This window comes from Ceratotherium simum, chromosome 30 (genome assembly GCF_057802395.1).
Source record: "Ceratotherium simum simum isolate JZ-2026a chromosome 30, ASM5780239v1, whole genome shotgun sequence".
In the NCBI taxonomy this organism is placed as follows: Eukaryota; Metazoa; Chordata; class Mammalia; order Perissodactyla; family Rhinocerotidae; genus Ceratotherium; species Ceratotherium simum.
Window position 1 is genome coordinate 29,978,623 of NC_141929.1, and position 18,366 is coordinate 29,996,988.

Here is an 18,366-nt window from a genome sequence, read left to right on the forward strand (position 1 = left end):
CTGGGGTCCTGAGGATACTCCTGGATGCCCACAGACAGGCCTCTAGCAGTGGACTCTGCTCTGTTTCCATGGGGTGACTCCAGTGTGGCCTTGGAGCTTGGATCCTGGTTTCTCAGGCTCAAATAAGGTGACCAGTGTGTTCAAAGAATTAAAGCACAACTTTAATTGTGCTGTTTTCTGTTTTCTGATGCTTGGAAAGAGGAAATTTATTTCACCAATTCTTCATGTGCCACAAGAGAAACCAACTTTTAAGGGGAGATTTGGGAAAACCCAGAGACCTAAGAGCCCATGTTGTCCTTGTGAGGTTTTCTATGATCATGTGGAAGTGCTCCCATAATTACCTACTCTCCCCAACACACACACACACACACCCCTAGCTGGTAGGGTGACAGCCTATGGTAGAGGGACCCTTACTGATCACTTGCTTCATTCTGATCAGTCTGGTTAACAGCAGTGTGAGATTACAATCAGTGTAATCTTGGTGAACACAAAACATAGAGAAGAGTAGGGTAGGGTGAATGTCCATGAGCTTGTATGAGTCAGGACTTTCTAAGGCAAGATGAGAAAATTCATCTCAGAGTGCCTAGAACAGAAAAAGGAATTGTTGTAACAGATTCTTCAGGCAACTAACTGAAAACTAAACTACAGTTCAGGAGTGGATGTCTTCAGGCATGGCTGAATCAAGATGCACATATGATATTATTAAGAATCTGTCTCTATGCCTAAGCTTTTTACCCCTGAGTCTTGGCCTCACCCTCAGTCATGTTCGTCTCCTGGGGAGGTTAAAGACAGCAACAGCACTCTAGACTTACATCCTATCTGCTTTTAGAAACCCTCTTTCCCAATAATTCTTGCAAAGTTTTGGGGTAAACTCTATTGGACTGACATGGGCATATGCCCATCCCCAAACTAATCTCCGTGATCAGGAGAACAGGTCACATACAGACGCCTGGATTCATGGACCGAGAGTGGGGAAGAGGGAGGTCCCCAAAAGGAAAATTAGGGTGTTGTTTCCTGGAACAAGAAGGGGAAACAGATGGAGGGCAGGGCAGGCACAACCACAGACATCCTGTCCAGAGTTCCCCTCCCTGTCCTACACCCACACCCTGTGCTCAGGCCCAGGGGAGCCAGTGCCCAGCTTTTCTCCCAGGAAGCTTCTCACCACATCCTCTGCCTTTGTCTTCACAGAAATTTCTCACTCTTGATTTACTTGCAGATGCCAGAGAGGTAAGGACCTTTGGTTTCTTGATTAAAAGACTTAGTCTTGACACCTCTAAGCTCCAGTTAAATATGAATGAAATGATTCTCCCTGTGGACTCAGAGTAACTTCTTGTGTTTATGTTGCTAAGGCCCAGAGAGGGGCAGTGACTTGTCTGCAGAACACAGCCAGAAGGACCAGATGTAGAATGGAACACGTTCCCCTGACTCCCACTCCAGCGCTCCCAGTCATCAACTCTGTGTCCCCTCAGCCCAGCCGACCCCTTGTCCTTCTATACATTTCCTGCTCCCCCCTAAATGTCCCCTTCAGAGAAGGCTTCCACTTTAGGGAGATGGAGATAATTGGATGAGGGGTGTGTTCAGGAGCCTTCATTGAGGAGCCCAGATCTGCTCCTGGAGGCTGCAGGGTCGATTGGCTGTGCAAGATGCACTGTATGCAGGGCCATCAGGAAGGGAGACCAGATTCTCAGTCCTGAGGACATCACCCTCCTCTCAGCCTTGCAGGAAATTGCAACAGCATCCTCCCCATCTCCTTCCTTCTCCCCTCCTATCTTCCAAGGAGTTGACAGGTTCTAAAGATATCACCTCTAGATTGCCTTACAAACCTATCCTCTCTGCTTTCTCCCTGGCGATAGGTGCACTTACCTTAAAAGGTGTTGCGAGGATTAAATGAGATTCATTCCATAATTCATCAAAGAATTAAATAGCACTTACTGCCGACCCCTGGTTCAGGAGCTGGGGATATAGCAGCGAAACAGGCTAAACAAAGGCAAGGCCCTGCCTCCTGGAGTGAGGGAAGTGTCAATAAGCAGACAGATACAATATGTAGTGTGTGTGATGATGGTCAACCTGAGGGAGAAAATTAATTGGGAAATGGGGCTAGAGTTTGCCAGTGGTTTGAATTTACATGGCAGGGTCGGGAATGGTCCATGAGAAGGTGACATTTGAGATGGGTTCTGGAGGAGGAGAGGAAGCCAGCTGTCAGGAACACTGCAGGAAGAGTGTTCCAGGCAGAGGGAAGAGCGACTACAAAGGCCCTGAGGCAGGAGGCCAGTGTGGCTGGAGTGCAGGGAGTGAGGAACAGGCCTAGGGCTGAAATGGGAATGGAGGTGGAGGGTGGTCCTTAAGGTCTGAGGATTTCATTCCAAGTGTGATGAGAAGTCATGGGAGGGTTCTGGCCAGAGGAGTGTGTGATCTTGGGTTTTACAAAGGTACTATTTGACTGCTGTGTTGAAATAGAAGGTAGGGAAGGGGCAGGGCAGATGCAAGGACACCAGCTGGGAATCCACTGCACTGCAGTAATCCAGGCAAAGGATCATGGCGGCCTAGACTAGCCCACAGCAGAGGGGGTAGTGAGAAAGGTTTGGTGCTTGCGTATTCTTGAAGTGACAGCTGACAGGATTTGCTAATGGACAGGGTGTGGGGCGTAAGGAAAAGACAAGGGATGAAACAGGCCCCTGGGCCTTTGTCCTGAGCCAGGTGATGCACGAGGCCCACCCGGGGCAGCCACTGGCACCCACTCTGGACAGCGGCGACTCCTGCCATTCTCAGTGTTGCTGGTGTCACTCAGCTCCCACTGGACGCAGCCCTGATCGGGCCCTCGTTGTCTCTCCTGGACTTTTACCATCTTCTACCTCTGTTGTCCCTCCCACTCCCACGCCCCACAGTGCTGCCAGACTCACCCCTGTAGACCCAGGTCAGGGCGTGTGCCCCTTTCTTAAAAGGCTGACCTTCCTGACAAGACAAACCCCCTTACCTCCGTGGAGTTATCCTTCAAAACACATCTGAGTCCCTGCTCTGTGCAGACATTGTGCAGAGAACGTGCTGCACCATCTGCTGTCTCTCTAGTCCACGCCCCACAGCTTCCTCCAAGCCCAGGACTCTCGGGGTAGGAGGTTCCCGGGATTAGTCCTGCACAGTGACACCTCTGTCACTCTGTTCATGCTGTTCCCACTGTCTGGAACACTGTTCATTCCCCAGAGCCCATGGGATGGCAGGCACCTCCTCCCTGTGGCCTGCCCTGTGTCCTCCTTCCAAGAGTTGCTCCTCTAGCTGGCTTCCTGCAGCGCTTTCTGAACTGCACAGCCTATGGAAGAGAGCAGTGGTGACACCCACAGCCTTTGTCCCTATAATCAGCCATATTGCATTAAGATTTGGGCCTTTGTCCTGCTGAGTCAGATCCACTACTACAAACAATGAGAACTGACTATAGATAGAGAGATACGTGAAGATATACAAACTGCATATTAAAATAAATATACATATACATGTGTGTATATATCTCAATTCTTAAATCAAACTACATATATTTTATTTGTATATATATAAATGTATATTAAAATGTGTGTATATTTTCCAATTTGAGGGATACCTGCCCGCATCACCTTACTACTGCAACCTCTGTGTGCAGTCTGTCCTCTAGCACCACACAGACTTAGCCACCTTTGTTAACACCTTGAGTTCTGTTCACCCCCATAGCCTCCAAGTCTGTGGTGCTGGCCTTGTGCTCATCAAGAGGTAAGAGCAAGCCGGTGTTTCCTCGAGAGAGAACACAGACACCATCCTCCCTTTTCCCCAGAGCCATCTCTTCCTACCCACTGTAGTTGATGGAGTGGTGCTGCCAAAGATGCCTGAAGAGATTCTGGCTGAAAAGACATTCAACACCGTTCCCTACATCATCGGATTCAACAAGCAAGAGTTTGGCTGGGTTATCCCAATGGTGAGAATGTGTTGGTCTCTTAGACTCACCTCCCCTGCCCTTCACATCACCTCTCTGATCTCTGTTCTCAGGAGCTCCTCCTTCTCTAGACACTCCTTGGGGTCCATAGCAGCTGTCCCCTTCACACAAGTTGACATTTCAATGAAAACCTTCTCTGGGATGACCCAAGCGTCACCTGGGTGTGCTGCCCTGGGGAGCCCTCTCCCCAAACACTCTCTGATTGTTCTCTATCCAAGAATCCTGAAATGTCGATTCTGGGGGGTCTGTAAAGACAATCCCTGGGAAGGTGAGAAAACTGGGGCCTGGAAAGGGGAAGGAGCTGGGGAGTTAAGGAGAGTGAGGCCTGGGGTCCTATAGCCTCTCGCCTTGGGCTTGGTGCTTTCATAGTTTCTCCATGAATTCCACATCCACTCCTAGTCATGTAAGTGGAAAGATTGAAAGGAGCTTGCTTCCTTTTGTATTAAAACTGACTGCTAAATGTTAGAAAGGGTTTTCTCTTCTGTCAAAGATAAACAAAGCCGACACTAGTTGAAGTGGTGAGGATGGGTTTTATTGAGTTATACCACTGCAGTAGGGAAAAGAGTCCAGTGTGAACTGAGCTGCAGTCCCTGAAACAGAAGTCTGGAGCCTATTTAAAGTCTGTGTGCGTTCAGGGAAAGGCTACGGGGTGGGAGGGGGCGTATGTTCATGTGACTAGGTCACTGAGATTTGTTAATTGGCACCTGTCCAGAGGAGGAACACTCTCCTGACTTCATGACAGGAGGCAGTGGTATAGGTTGAAGCAAGATGTCCACTGAAGTTAGGCCATTATCCTCCCACAGGGACTGAGAGAGAGAGAGAGAGAGTCAGCAACTGAATGTTTGCATTTCAAAGAGATGGCTCTCTGGTCCTTGAGGAAACAGTTTAGGTGGTAGATTTACATCTCAAAGGGCAGAGAAAGGATTAGTAATTACAAGATTTCTAAAGGAACTGCTCTAAGAGGGGGTTCAGGGATCCGTCTACTTATCACCAGGTTGTTGCTGGAAGGAACAGTCAATTCTCCTGGCAACACAGAGCTGTCTCGGGCAAGCTGTTTAAGAGAAGCTGGGCCATCCTAATGACAGGGTCTTAAGCTGCTAGAAGGCTTGTTAGAGTTTGGATGAGTCCCTTAGTGCAGAGGTTTGGATGGAGGTGTTATGTGCAGAGTTCTGCAGTTCTCACTTCAGAACAATTTCAGAGGTTATACTGAAGGACCAAAGCCATAGGGCAGGATTTGGGGCTTCCTCAGTCAGTTGAGACAGGGAGAGCATTTGTGAGGTCTCTGTGCTCTGCCCAGAGCCCTCTCCTTCAACACTAGCCTGGCTTAAACCTTCCCTCTAGGTCTTGATGATCATTGTTAGGATTGTAACCTGACATATACAGAGACATACATATGCAAAGACCTGGGACATCTTCTCTTAATATTTACCTTATCCTCTTTGAACTCCTTGAGTTTCTGGATGTAATAAGTCCCTTTGATTCACTGATTTTTTCCCTACTCATCAAAGACCCATGACCATCAAACATGACACGGTGACATTCAACCTGCATTGGTTTGGTCAGTCAGTCAGTTTGATTCTTCCTGCCAACACCTAATGATTCACAACTGCTTAAACATTGTTTTAACAGCTGATGGGCTTCCCACTCTCTGAAAGCAAGCTGGACCAGAAGACAGCCACGTCACTCTTGTGGAAATCCTACCCCATCTTTGTAAGCATCTTGGGAATCACAGGAACTGCCTGAGAACCAAAGAGGGGAGGAGGTTGCCCCAAATCACAAAGCAATTAAATGGCAGAAGGAAGACTGGGGACAGAAAGTTCTGCCCCCATTTTTCTGCCTTTCTCACCCACCACCCGAGGTGGGGGGTGCTTGCACAGGAATCAAGAGGTTCACCATTAACACAAGAAAAGAAGCTGTGTCACTCACCAGAGGGTGGTAGTCACTTTCACTCTTGATCCATTTCAGAACATCCCTGAGGAACTGACTCCAGTGGCCACTGAGAAGTATTTGGGAGGGACCGACGACCCTGTCAGAAAGAAAGACCAGTTCCTGGACTTGATCGGAGATGTGATGTTTGGTGTACCAACTGTGAATATGGCCCGTCTCCACAGAGGTGAGTCCTAGAGGTGGGACAGAAAAGGGACACTGACCCCACCAGCTTCACTGTCTATCCTGCCCACCCCTCAGCATAGACTGATATGTGGAAACTGCTGAGAGTTGGGCCTACAAGGCTGATTCCATATGGCCTAGAGTGGGATGTTGTCTTATTTTGGTTTCTGCCAGAAGCTGACTCTTGGAAAAGGATCCAAGTGCAAGTAGTTTATTTGGGAGGTGATCCCAGAAAACACCAGTAAAGGAGTGGAGAAGTGACACAGGAAGCAGAAGGAAAACAATCCATGCTGCCCTATCAAGCTAGTATCCACTGTGGACCCTGAGCTGGGGAGCTCTGGAAAACTAGCAGAAGACAGTCCCAGGGTTATCCTGAATCAGAGGCATGGGAGCTCATGTATTGATCCTCCAACTCCCATGTGTCATTGGTTGAAGCCTGTTCTTAAGGGGTTGTTAATTCCATGACTCTTTGATCTGCTGCACACATGCACAGAGTGGTCTCTGGCCAAAGACCTCAGGCAAAGAGCTATAGGTGCTAGAGGTGGAAGTCATACTGGCATGCCCCGAAGTAAGATTCGTGGTGAGGCACCAACAAGATCTGCTACTGGGACTCCTCACCTGAAGTTTGTGTTTCCTGTGGGGCTAAAGAGCAAATCTTAGAATTTGCTATCTTGGAAGGTTTTACTAAGGTCCAGAGCTAGCTTCAAACTATTGTGTTAACTGGTGGAGCTGGGATAGAATGAAGACAAGCAGAAGATCAGGAGGGCCATCTGGGACCAAGAAACCCGAAAGAAATGAGTAGTGGAAGGTATGGGGCAGGTGGTCTGGAGAATGTCGATGTCTGCAGCTGGCTATTGTCCATTCCGGTGTGTGCTGTCTACCATGTGACCTTCCAACATTGATCCAAGGCTGTGTCAGTAGGATGTGAGGTTAGGGTGGATGAGCTCAACTAGAGAGGAGGTGTCCCTTCTGGGTGCCTTTTTGAGGTCCTCATAGGACCCTTGCTTTTCTAGGAGCCCTCTTTCACCTAGTCTGCAAGCCAGGAAATGGTCCTCCATTCCAGACCTTTCTCTCTAACCATGCTGGGAGGGTTGTAAATTCATAATGTTATAAGAATGATAAAAAGTATCTACAGCTGACCTACTATATGCCCAAGCACTCAGGACAGTAATGTACAGGTGCTGGTTACCACTTCCTCCTCCTGAGGGTCCTGATGAAACTCTTCAGCCAGGGGCCACCTGGGGTCAAATCTGTTCTTTCGTAAACTTGGTCTTGTCTCTTACTAAGTGTCTGATTTGTAGTATCCCTGTCTGCATCATCTCCTGGTCCAGCCATGCAGACTTGTGTTTTCATTTGATATCTCATGACTTTGAGTTCAGGGTCTTTTGACAAGACTACCCAGATTTTATCAATGTTATTCTTTCACTTCTGTATCTGTCTTACTGCCTTTTTGATTAAGAAAAAGAACTTTTCTGAATACAATATATAATAATATATAATATCTTATAGTTCTGGAAAATTTTTAAAATATGGAAACACATAATGAAGAAACTAGATGTCATTGATAATTCCTTTATCTAGAAGCAGCTGCTATATATTTTCAATATATTTTCTTCTAATAATCTTTCCATGTCTTACATACAGTTTGAAAAATAATTTGTTGCTCATAGAACACTGCTTTGTAGGCATTTCCTCACTGTCAATAAAAATTCACTGAAAACATCCTTTGTTTCATGGATTAAAATTTATTTTAGTATTCATATCCTATTGGATATTTACGCTGGCTGCTCATATTTTGATGCCACAAAAAACATTTTGCTCAGCCTTATTTGCATAAATATTTCATTTAGGCTCTAGTAATATTCTTAAGATTGATTTTTAGAAGTGAAATTAGTAGACTGGGATGTAGGAGCATTTTAAATTTCTTCATACATATTGTGAAATTGGTTTCCAGCGTATAAGCATTTGGATTTTTTAATTCACTCACCTGGGACCCTTCCCCCATTGGACTCACTCACTGTTGTCCTCATGATCCAGACAAAGTGCTGATCTCTATGGCCGGGCGGCCCAGGAGTTAGCCCTGAAGGAGCAGGGATGGCAGCTCTGGGGAAGCATCAGCAGGAAAGCTGACATCTCTGGGGCTTGGAGGGGGTGATGAGAAAGGAGGCAGGGGCAGGAGGAGAGAGGCAGGAGAGAGGCAACTTCCTTCTTCCTCAGCCCCTCTTCTCTCTTCATCCCCACCTCAACACTCCCCAGGTGAGGCAGGAGGCAAGACGTGTGAGGTGACAGAGATATAGGAAAATGCTGAGTTTGTGGTTTCCTGAGACACAAGAGACAGATTGCCCCCTTTCTGCATATGTTTGTATTAAATAGTCACGCTTTCAGACCAGCAACTTGGATGTGCTTCATTCTTCTCAGAATAGTGAGAAAAATACTGGAAACGCTCAATACTGAGCAGAGGGGGCTGGCCTGTGGCGTAGTGGTTGAATTCAGCGTGCTCAGCTTTGGAGGCTCAGGTTCATGGGTTTGGAACCAGACGCGGACCTACACCACTCGTCAGCCATGCAATGGTGGCAACCCGCATACAAAGTAGAGGAGGATGGGCACAGGTGTTAGTTCAGGGCTAATTTTCCTCAAGTAAAACAAAAAAAAAAGAAAGAAAGAGGAAGATTGGTAACAAATGTTAGCTCAGGACAAATCTTCTTCAGCAAAAACAAACAAAAAAACAATACTGAGCAGAATAGGAGGCATCTATTGGGCTGAAGATATTCTCCAAAGGAATGAGAACTGATCTGTTATCAATGAAATACAGTAGTGTAAACTGTATGTATGTAGATGTTCTTGCGTGTGACTGTATCAGTACATAAAGGGGTATATGTGAATTGACCTGGTGCCCCTATAATGATAGTTATTTTGATTGGATCTGCTCAGGGTTTCAACATTCATTCATTCATTTGTTTAATCTTCATTCATTCATTCAACAAACACTTGGCTCAAATCCTGTTCCATCTCTAGCAGCTATGCACTCTAGAGCAAGTCACAGAACTTTTCTGAAACACTATTTCTCTGTTATGCTGATAACCAGGGCTTTCCTACAGGGCCACACAGTGTCCAACACATGTTCGGCACTCACAATGGCAGCTCTTATTAATATTGTTGTTGTTGTGTACTTAGGACCCAGGTGTGCCACCAATTCCCTGAGTGCTCAGGGCCCTCGGAGACCATGATATCATCCTCGTGTGTGTGAGGTAAAATGAATTGTGCTTGAATCCATGTCTTCTCAGATGCCGGAGCCCCCACCTACATGTATGAGTTTGGTTATCGCCCAAGCTTCTCATCAGACATGAGACCAAAGACAGTGATAGGGGACCATGCGGATGAGCTCTTCTCAGTCTTCGGGGCACCATTTTTAAAAGGTAAAGGCCCTTTGGTGACTAGAAACTTGGGATTAGAAAATCTGGGTTCAAGTGTCACTTTGGTGGCCTTGGGCAAGTTCCTCCTTCTCTCCAGGTCTTAGCTTCCTGAATTCACCATAACAAGGTTGAACTACAAAGATTCCCAACCTTTCTCTGGCTCTAACATGCATGATAGAGAATGTGTATCCATGTGCCCTCATTCATGATCATTACAAGAATCCAGACCTCAGCATCAATGTGACAGGTTGTGGGTCACCTTTCAGGCCCTGCTCAATGGCTAGGATGCCACCACCCACTTCCACTCACAAGAGCATGTCAGAATGTGAGTGAGAGTAAGGTTAGAGTGGGTGTTGACCTTGACCAGGGGTAATGCGTGTCTATTCATCTAAGCAACCATCTGTCTATCTTTCTAAAACTTATATCTTTTTAAACTTAATATATTTAATAATATTATATTTTAAAGAAAACCTTTCACAAATGTCTTCAATGCCTTAACTATCAACAGTTAGGGAAGACTTGCATGTGACTCACCTCAGGGCTGTTTGTGACACTCCAGCGTATCTGGACATTCCCCGGTTGGGTGACTCTTTAACACCATTGCAGCTCTGTTATTTTTCAGATTCTATGCACATGTGGGTGGGTGGAGGAGACTGAGAAAAGACTCAAAGGAGAGCAATCTTGGGAGGTGGTGTTGCTGTAGTGGAAACCATGGGGTGTGGCAATGCCACCATGAAGGGGGAGGGCAGGGCAGGTGGGTACAGAAGACAGAGGCAGCGAGGTTATAGATTAACTGCAGCCCTTCACTGAGTCCTAGATCAGTAACTCTCAAGCTTAAAGTGCAGATACATTACGAGGATCTTCTTAAAATGCAGCTTTTGACTCAGTAGGTCTGGGGTAGGAGATAAGATTCTGAACATCTAACAATGTCTCAAGTCATCCTGCTGCTGAGGATGAACCACACTTTGAGTATCAAAGGCTTTTGTCTTCTCTCTCACAGACGGTGCCTCAGAAGAGGAGATCAAACTCAGCAAGATGGTGATGAAATTCTGGGCCAACTTTGCACGCAATGGGTGAGCCTCATGGCAAAGATGGAATAGGGATGGGAAGGGGTAGAGCACATCTGTTGGGAAGAGGTAGCTTCTAATGTTTGATCTTCTGATTCCCAACCCTGTGACCTCTGACAGGACAATTCTCTAAAAATAGACAGGCTGCTCAGTAGATGGTGAGCTCCCTGTCTCTGGAGGCATACAAGCCTCTTGGCAGAGATGATGCCAGGGGTTCCCTGAAAATCTCAGAGGGTTGTTGGGACCACACAGTAGCTTTGGGGAATATCTATTTGATTCTGTTCCCAGGAACCCCAATGGGGAGGGGCTTCCCCATTGGCCAGCTTATGACCAGAAGGAAGGCTACCTGCAGATTGGCGTCCCCACCCAGGCAGCCCAGAAACTGAAAGATAAGGAAGTGGCTTTCTGGACCGAGCTCCTGGCCAAGGAGGCAGCAGAGAATCGACACCAGACAGAACATATCGAGCTTTGAATAGGCAGCCCAGCTGGCCTCGGAGGCCTAGAGGAACCCAGATGTCCAGACGGGGTATTCTATAGAAGGAGTTTCTGGCTAAAAGAGGCATCTTATTTGGAGGATGGTGAATTTTCTGGTGGGAGTTCACAGAGGCCAGATTGGGGAAATTTCTGTGTCTGTGGCCTCAATTTTGGGAATAAATATTATTTTGGAGACCAAGTCAGTGTCTGTGTCTTGGGCTGACGATTAAGTCATCCTCCTTAGAGAGAGAAGGATGAAGAGAGAGGGCACCATCAGCAGGATGACGCCTCTTGCGAGTCCGGCTTGGCCTCTGGAAAAGTAGAGTCCAGCAGACTGTGCCCTGGGAGCTGCCATGGGGACTCTGCATCTGTTCCATGTCTCTGAGCACTCAACATTTTCCAACAACAGGATGTAGGATGTCCAGAGTGAGTGTCCTCTCCTCTCTGTGGACCTACCTGTAGAGGTGGAAGCGGCACAGATTCAGGATGTACCTGGAGTTGGGGGAGGGTGGGTGCAGAGGTGACCCTGTGGCACTGTTGTGTGGCCCTTACTGACCCTTCCACAGGACTACAATTCATTATTCAACATACACAGTGTCCTTCCAGACCCCTCCCTGAGGCCATCTCTCCAACAACTCATCTGAGCCCCTTCTGTAGCCTGGAGCACTTCTGGTCCAAGATGTGACCACCGTGGAGTGATCCTTGAAGTGTCACCCTAAGACTGCCTCTTTCAGAATCCCTGGGGTGACTCCTGGCTTCTGCTGGGATCGAGAAAGCTCTAAGGACTGTCACTCCCACTCTAATGGCAAGAAAAAGCTGGATTATCCTCAAAATCATGACTTCCCCTGAACCATTCAAAGAGGTGAGGTTGCAGGTGAACAATTACCCTGAAGTCTCAGGAAGACAGGCACTTTGGAGAAGAGATAGGATGTGGATGCTGACTTAACACCTGCCTACAGGTAGAAGATGGGGTCACCATAGGTGTGAGTAGAATGACTCTAAAATTTCTAATCAAGTGCTAAATGCCAAGTGTGGTCTAGTATGAGACTATAAGATCTTCAGGAGCCTCAGACCCATGGGGGAGTTTATACAGACTGTTCCCAAGGACCTCCATCAGGAGCTCCTGAGAAAGACTGGGAGCAGGAGTAAGACCAGAGAAAGCCTGCCTCAGGGGTTCAGGCATGAAGCCCTGCTCAGACACTTCTCCCTTAAGGAATAAAATCCAAAAACCTTTGGGAAAAGTGCAGCAATCCCCTCTCCCTTGGGGCTTTGGGGAAGACCTACAGAGGAGGAGGAAAAGGAAAACTTAAAAAGCCTCTGCTTCTGGGAGAGGGACAGGAGACTGTCCTCAGTCCTGGTCCTTAGAAGTCTTTTACCACTGGGGAGGGGCAGACTCACTGAGAAAGCCCCCCTCTCCACCACCAAAGGGCACAGGTCCTGCCTAAGGTTGAGGTTGGACCAGGACAAGAGAAATCACTCCTGGATGCCACCTCGAGTTAGCATACACCAAGTACTGAGCAGCAGAAATATACCACTGGGGGAGGAGAAAGTGTGGAGAGAGACCCTCTCTGAGGGGCAGGTGCACAGGGTAGGGCTAACACTGAACATAGAACAGGAACATTGAGAAAAACCTTTCAGCAGCTCTCACCCTAAGCACAAGGTAACCCTAGCAGAATTTGAATCATGCAGTGCACTGAGGATAACCATAGCAACGGTGAAATCCAAGCCCTGCCCAACTCCTTATAAATTAACTCCATTCTCCCAACACACACACACACACGCACACACACACACACACATGCATGCACACACACACGTATGTACTCACACACACTCACACATTATCAGTTTAACAGAAGGAGAGGCATGCCCATTTCCAGTCATAAATCCTATTTACTTCAGTTTCCAGTCTCCTACACATAGTGCGGATGCGGAGTCTAGATCTTTCATCCAAAATTACGTATACAAAAAAAAAAAAAAAACAAAAACAAAAAACAAAAAACACTAACGAGAGACAAAACATTCAATATAAGTAGGTCAGAGGTAGCCCAGGTGTTAGAACTGACTAGGAATCTAAAACAACTAGATGGAAAAATTCCATCAACAGATGAGTAATTTGAGCAGAAAGAAGCAAATGGAAATGTAAAAACTTTTTAAAAAATTGTAACAGAGATGAAGAATACCTTCACTGGGTTTATCAGTACACTTGACATAGCTGAGGAAACAATGATTGAAGAGAGGTCAATATAAATTACCCAGCTTAAATAAAAAAGAGAAAAAGGAGTAGGGGGAAAAAATGGAACAAAGGAGATAAGAGATGTGGAATAAAATGTAAAGGTGTAAGATTTGTGTAACTGGAATCCCAGAAGGAGAAGGGAAAATGAATGAGCAGAAAAAATAGTTGAAAAGAAAAATATTTTTTTGCTTTTTGGGAATTTCTGGCTGAGAATTTTACAAAAATAATGAAAGATATCAAAGCATAGATCAAGTAAGATCAGTAAACTCTAAGTAGGATTAAACAACATACCCGTCTACATAGATAATGAGAAAATATTGAAGGCAACCAGAGGAAAAAGACGTGACATGACGTAGAAGGACACCAGTGAGGGCACTTGACCACCCCTACATGTGGACAAGGGAGGCCCAGAGAGGGGAAGGAACTGCCTCAAAGTCACCCAGAGGACATTGGCAACTTCTGGAGACAAACTGAGGCCTCTTTGCCCCTAAGCTGGGGCCTTTCAGCTGCACTGCCTGGCCACCCCCAGACTGACCCCATTCACACAGGAGTGGCCTTTCCCTCTTGACCACACTCTCCACTCCTTGTCCCTCTGCCTCTGCCTACAGCTGCTCCCCTTCCTTGCCCAGCTCCAGGGTATGAAACTGACTCTGTCAAACACCCTTTGCCCCCACATTCCAGGAAGCTGTGAGAGACCTGAAGCTTTGAAATTTCCAACAACGGACATTTCCCTTAAATTATTATGGCTAAATAATCTTTGGGAAAAATGGTGGCATAAGCTGGTGTCTCATCTAGACCAAGTCATGACCTAAAATAGAAATAGGGCAAGGAGGAAAAGAAAGGGGAAAAAAACTTGAAAAAGAAAGACTCGAGATGAAAAAAATGGAGGAAGGAGTAAAGAACCAAAAACCTGCAGAGGCTGAAAGAAATCCATTAGATGAGAGGTTCTCCCTCCTGGCTGCCTGCTGGAATCACCTGTGCAACGTTTAAAAAATGCCATTGCCCAGGCCCCCTCGTGATTCTGATGTTTCTCATCTGGGGAGATGCCTGGGCATCAGGATTTTTTAAAGGATCCCTATGTGAAGACGGTGTGCAGGCAGAGCTGAGAACCACTGAGCTGCTCAGTTTGTTCCTGAGAGCACGGACCCTTTCTATAGGTCTCTGCATCTGCAGGGCCCTGCACAGAGTGTGAGCTGAAAGCACGAGCAGATGAGTAAAGGAGTCGTTCGCTAGGTTCCTGGAGATTGCAAAAGATGTAGGCCCACCCAGGATTTCTTCAGCGATGGGGGCTTGAGGTAAGAATGCAGGAAGCAAGAAGGAAAGCAGCTCATTGACCAGGCCTTGTGAGACTGGAATGTTGTCTGGGAAATGAACCTGAGGAACCTATGACAATAGGATCATTTTGTCAATTCCCCTGCAGTGGCCCCCACCACCCGCTGACCTGCACATCCCCCTTCACAGCCACTCAGCCCCTCTGAGCCTCTGCTTCTACAGGTCCTGCCAATGTCCCCTGGGTCTGTTTGCTCAGGGCTTCTGCTCACTGTTACCTCGCATTACACTCTGTCCCCTCACCTGACCTCGGGCTTTCTCTGCACAGTTTCAGTTCAAACTTCCTGAGAGAGAAGGTCTGATGGGTTGTCTCAGTCACCCTCCAGTAGAGATCATCCCTGACCAGGGTGTGGATCTGCACCCACTAGTCCTTCTTGGTCTGGGGCCTGCCCTGGACTGCTCAGCTGTGCCCACACCCACGGGCTCCAGCAGATCAACCCACATCTTACCCTTCAGAAGGGCACTGTGGGAAGGGCAGCCTTCTGAAGTTGGTCCCTCGTAACTGCAGGCCCTGCCCAGAGCTTCACCTGGTCAGTTCAGGAGGTGAGAGACTAATGAGGGAGTGGACAGTTAGCCCAGGATCAGTAAACGTGGTCCTGTCCATTCAGTCCTTGTGACCCTCAGCTCACTTGTGTTCATCTGTACATTGGCGCCAGGAATAAATACGAAGGCAAGTTTGCTAGTGACCAGAGGCTTTCCTGGTATACTGTCAGCTCCTTGGGGTCAGGACCAAGGTTAGATTCATTTTCAGGGTCCCCTAGCAAGTGCTTGGCAATGGGACTAGATGGATGGGCTGACGGATGACCAGACAGATGGATCTTTACACAGTGGAAGTGGCCATAGCCTTCGTTGATCTGTTGATTATATCCTTGAACTCTATAATAATAATAGTAACTAAAAATTATTGAATATTTATTATGTGTCTTCATAATGAAAGTACTTTTTGGAGTAATTCAAATGACCTTCATAGCAACTTTGTGAGATTGACACAAGGCCCAAGAAAACTCAACTAGCAAGTGATAGTAAAGTCTAGCTACTTAATTGGCTATGCAAAATAAAAATGTGTAATTTGCATTATTTTGTTGTGCAGAATAAACATAACCCGTCATTTTAAAAGTTATTAAGAATTTCAAGATGACGGCAGCAGGGCATTAAAGCAACCGTGGAACCTGGAGGCTTTCAGAGAGCCGGGCTCTGTGTGACTGCACAGGCCTCACGCCCACGAAGCCGGCCCTGGTGACAGAGCTGGATACGAACCTCTGCAGTCTGGCTCCAGAGCCTGAGTCTTTAAGTGCAAAGCAGTCCTTCCTCCTACACAGGACAATGTTTAAAATCTATGTCTGGTCCTGTCCTCATCTCTAACTTCATCAACTGATTCTGGCCAAAGGCACCAATTTGTCTAAGAATTCTCTGCTGCCCTCTTGTGGGCAGTGTCCATGTAGCTGCACCTGCTTCAGGGACGGATCCAAGACTGTAACTCCAGAACAAGACTCCCCACAATGTCCCAAAATAGTGGTGACAATGCCTGTGCTGACACATCCAGGAACAGCAATCAGACTGGTCCCCTGGCTCTTGCAGCCTCTAGAACCTACCAATGTAGAGGCTGGGATGGAAGGTTCCAAAATTTTATTCCTCCTTCAAACTGAGATTAAACGCCTTCTGGCCCAGGTGGTCTCCCCAGCCTCTAAGACAGAACTAATCCAGTTCCTGGCTCCTCGGAAGTGCTCAGGAAGCTCTACTCACTTAGCATTTCTCTGTAAAAAATCTATCCTTTGCCTCTCACCGGGGCTCGTCTAGGACTCCTAACTAGTCTCCCTGAAACTATTCTCCACCCTGCAGAGCCAGAGTGATGCATCTGAATGGCCACAACTGTTTTCACCTCTCGATACACGCACCCTTTGCCACGCGATTCTGCAGGTCCACTCATTCAGAGTCTGGGCTGGCTTCTTGACTTGCGTTGACAGTAAAATAAGGTAGAAGTGATGGTGTGTCAATTCTCAGCTCAGGAGTCAAGAGGCCTTGCACGTGTCCTCTCCCTCTCTTGAGCCCACATGACTACTGTGTGAACAAGCCCTGGCTAACCTGCTGGAGAATGAGACACCACATGGAGGGGAACCATCCCAGGGCAGGCTATCTAAGACCAGCCAGCCTCCAGCTGACCCACAGCTGCAGACACATGGGTGAGCTTGATCAACATCAGCTGAGTCTGGTCCAGATCAGCAGAACCTTTGGAGATAGGTGGTCCACAGACTCAGGAACTGTATACGTGGTTATTGTTTTAAGATCAGTGGCCATTTGCTACCCAGCAACTGCTCACTGATACACTATATAACACCCAAGTATGATCATATCACGGCACCAACCTGAAACTTACAACCGACTCCCCAACCCCAAGAAAAAGTTCCATCTCCTTATCCCAGCATAGGAGGGCCTCATCTTCTGGTTTACTCTACTCTACTTTCCTTTCTAGGCCCATCCACTTGAACCCTACAAATTTCTGCAGGTCCTTGCACTGCCTGTACTGTTTCATGCCTCTGTGCTGTCACTTTTGCTATTCTCGTGACCTGGAATTTCCCTCATGATTCAGCTCAAGGGCCACCTGTTATGCAGAGCCCTCTCTGATGTCCCTAGGTGAGTTCTGTGCATGATTTCTCTGTCAGGTTATGAGATGGCCTTGTCTCATTCATCTCTGTATCCCAACCATCCACTGAGGGCTGACCATGTGCCAGATACTCGTCTAGACACCTGAGACATAAAAAGAAGTAAGTGGTTGTGCCTCCTGTGCCAATTTGCTGGCCCCACGAAAGACCATGACAATAAAATCTGGTAAGTGTAGTAGCAGGGTAGGTTAGGAAAGGCTATTTTAAGGGTGATGTCTTGAGGGACAGATAGGAATTTTCCAGTTTCAGAGAGACAGGGAAAGGCCCAGAGATGAGGCCCAGGGGGCCAGGGTGTGCTTGGGGACACACCTGCAGCTAGTCCAGGGTGATTGGAGCAGAGAGGTGGGGTGAGATGAGGACGGGGAGGCTGAGGAACTTGAATTTACGTTGAAGGCAAAGGGGAGCCACTGGAAGGCTTCAAATAAGCATGCAGTAGGTGCTTAATATACGTTTCCTGAGCAGCACATCAGCTGTCTCCTCCAACAGACAGAGAGTTCTTTGAGGACAGAGTTATTTTATCTTTGTGTTCTCTAGTTCTTTCCTGGTACATAGTAGGACTGTGTATGACTCTAATCAATAAATGAATGAATGAATGAATGAGTGAATCCATCCAAAATACAGCAGTATGAAACCAAATAAATCTCTTATTCAGACAAGAACCACATTTCACCCCCTGGGTCAAGGAAGTGATGAGGACTCAAATAGGTTCTGAGACTGGTCCAGAGACAAAGACCCCTAGTAATTCTGTCTTCTCTCAGCCTCTGCTTGGCAGCAGGAGCCTGTGTTGGTGTCACCTGGTGGCCACAGTGCCACATTCTGTTTTAATCAGCTTCCTCTGTTGTTAAAGTACCCTGTCAGCCCCGCGAAGGAGAGAGGGAACCTGGAATGGGGAGAAATGCAGTACGTGGCCTTTTGTGGCTGGATTCTTCCATTAGCATAATGTTTTCAAAATTCAACCTTGAAATGAATGAAAACATTCTGATTGTAACAAGCAACTACATTTGTTTCTGTGGTTGAATAATATTCCATTGTTTGGATAAACCACATTTTATTTGTTCATTTATCAGCTGATGGACATTTAGGTGTTTCCCACTTTACATTATTATGAATAATGCTGCTATTT

General features: G+C 47.0%; 1 protein-coding gene across 3 annotated transcripts in view; it reads left to right on the plus strand.

The window, feature by feature from the left end:
- The window catches only part of LOC147913140 (liver carboxylesterase-like), a 29,162-nt gene extending 17,952 nt beyond the window's left edge, over window positions 1-11,210 (plus strand). For 2 of the 3 annotated variants that reach the window (XM_087420236.1, XM_087420237.1), the window contains exons 8-14: window positions 1,189-1,227; window positions 3,797-3,937; window positions 5,585-5,665; window positions 5,921-6,068; window positions 9,349-9,480; window positions 10,478-10,550; window positions 10,833-11,210. In XM_087420236.1, the coding sequence (XP_087276362.1) occupies window positions 1,189-1,227; window positions 3,797-3,937; window positions 5,585-5,665; window positions 5,921-6,068; window positions 9,349-9,480; window positions 10,478-10,550; window positions 10,833-11,016 (798 nt within the window). In that variant the 3' untranslated portion in view covers window positions 11,017-11,210. The remainder of the gene's footprint in view (window positions 1-1,188; window positions 1,228-3,796; window positions 3,938-5,584; window positions 5,666-5,920; window positions 6,069-9,348; window positions 9,481-10,477; window positions 10,551-10,832) is intronic. The other variant, XM_087420238.1, reaches the window with a different exon arrangement.
- Window positions 11,211-18,366: the final 7,156 nt, after the last annotated feature.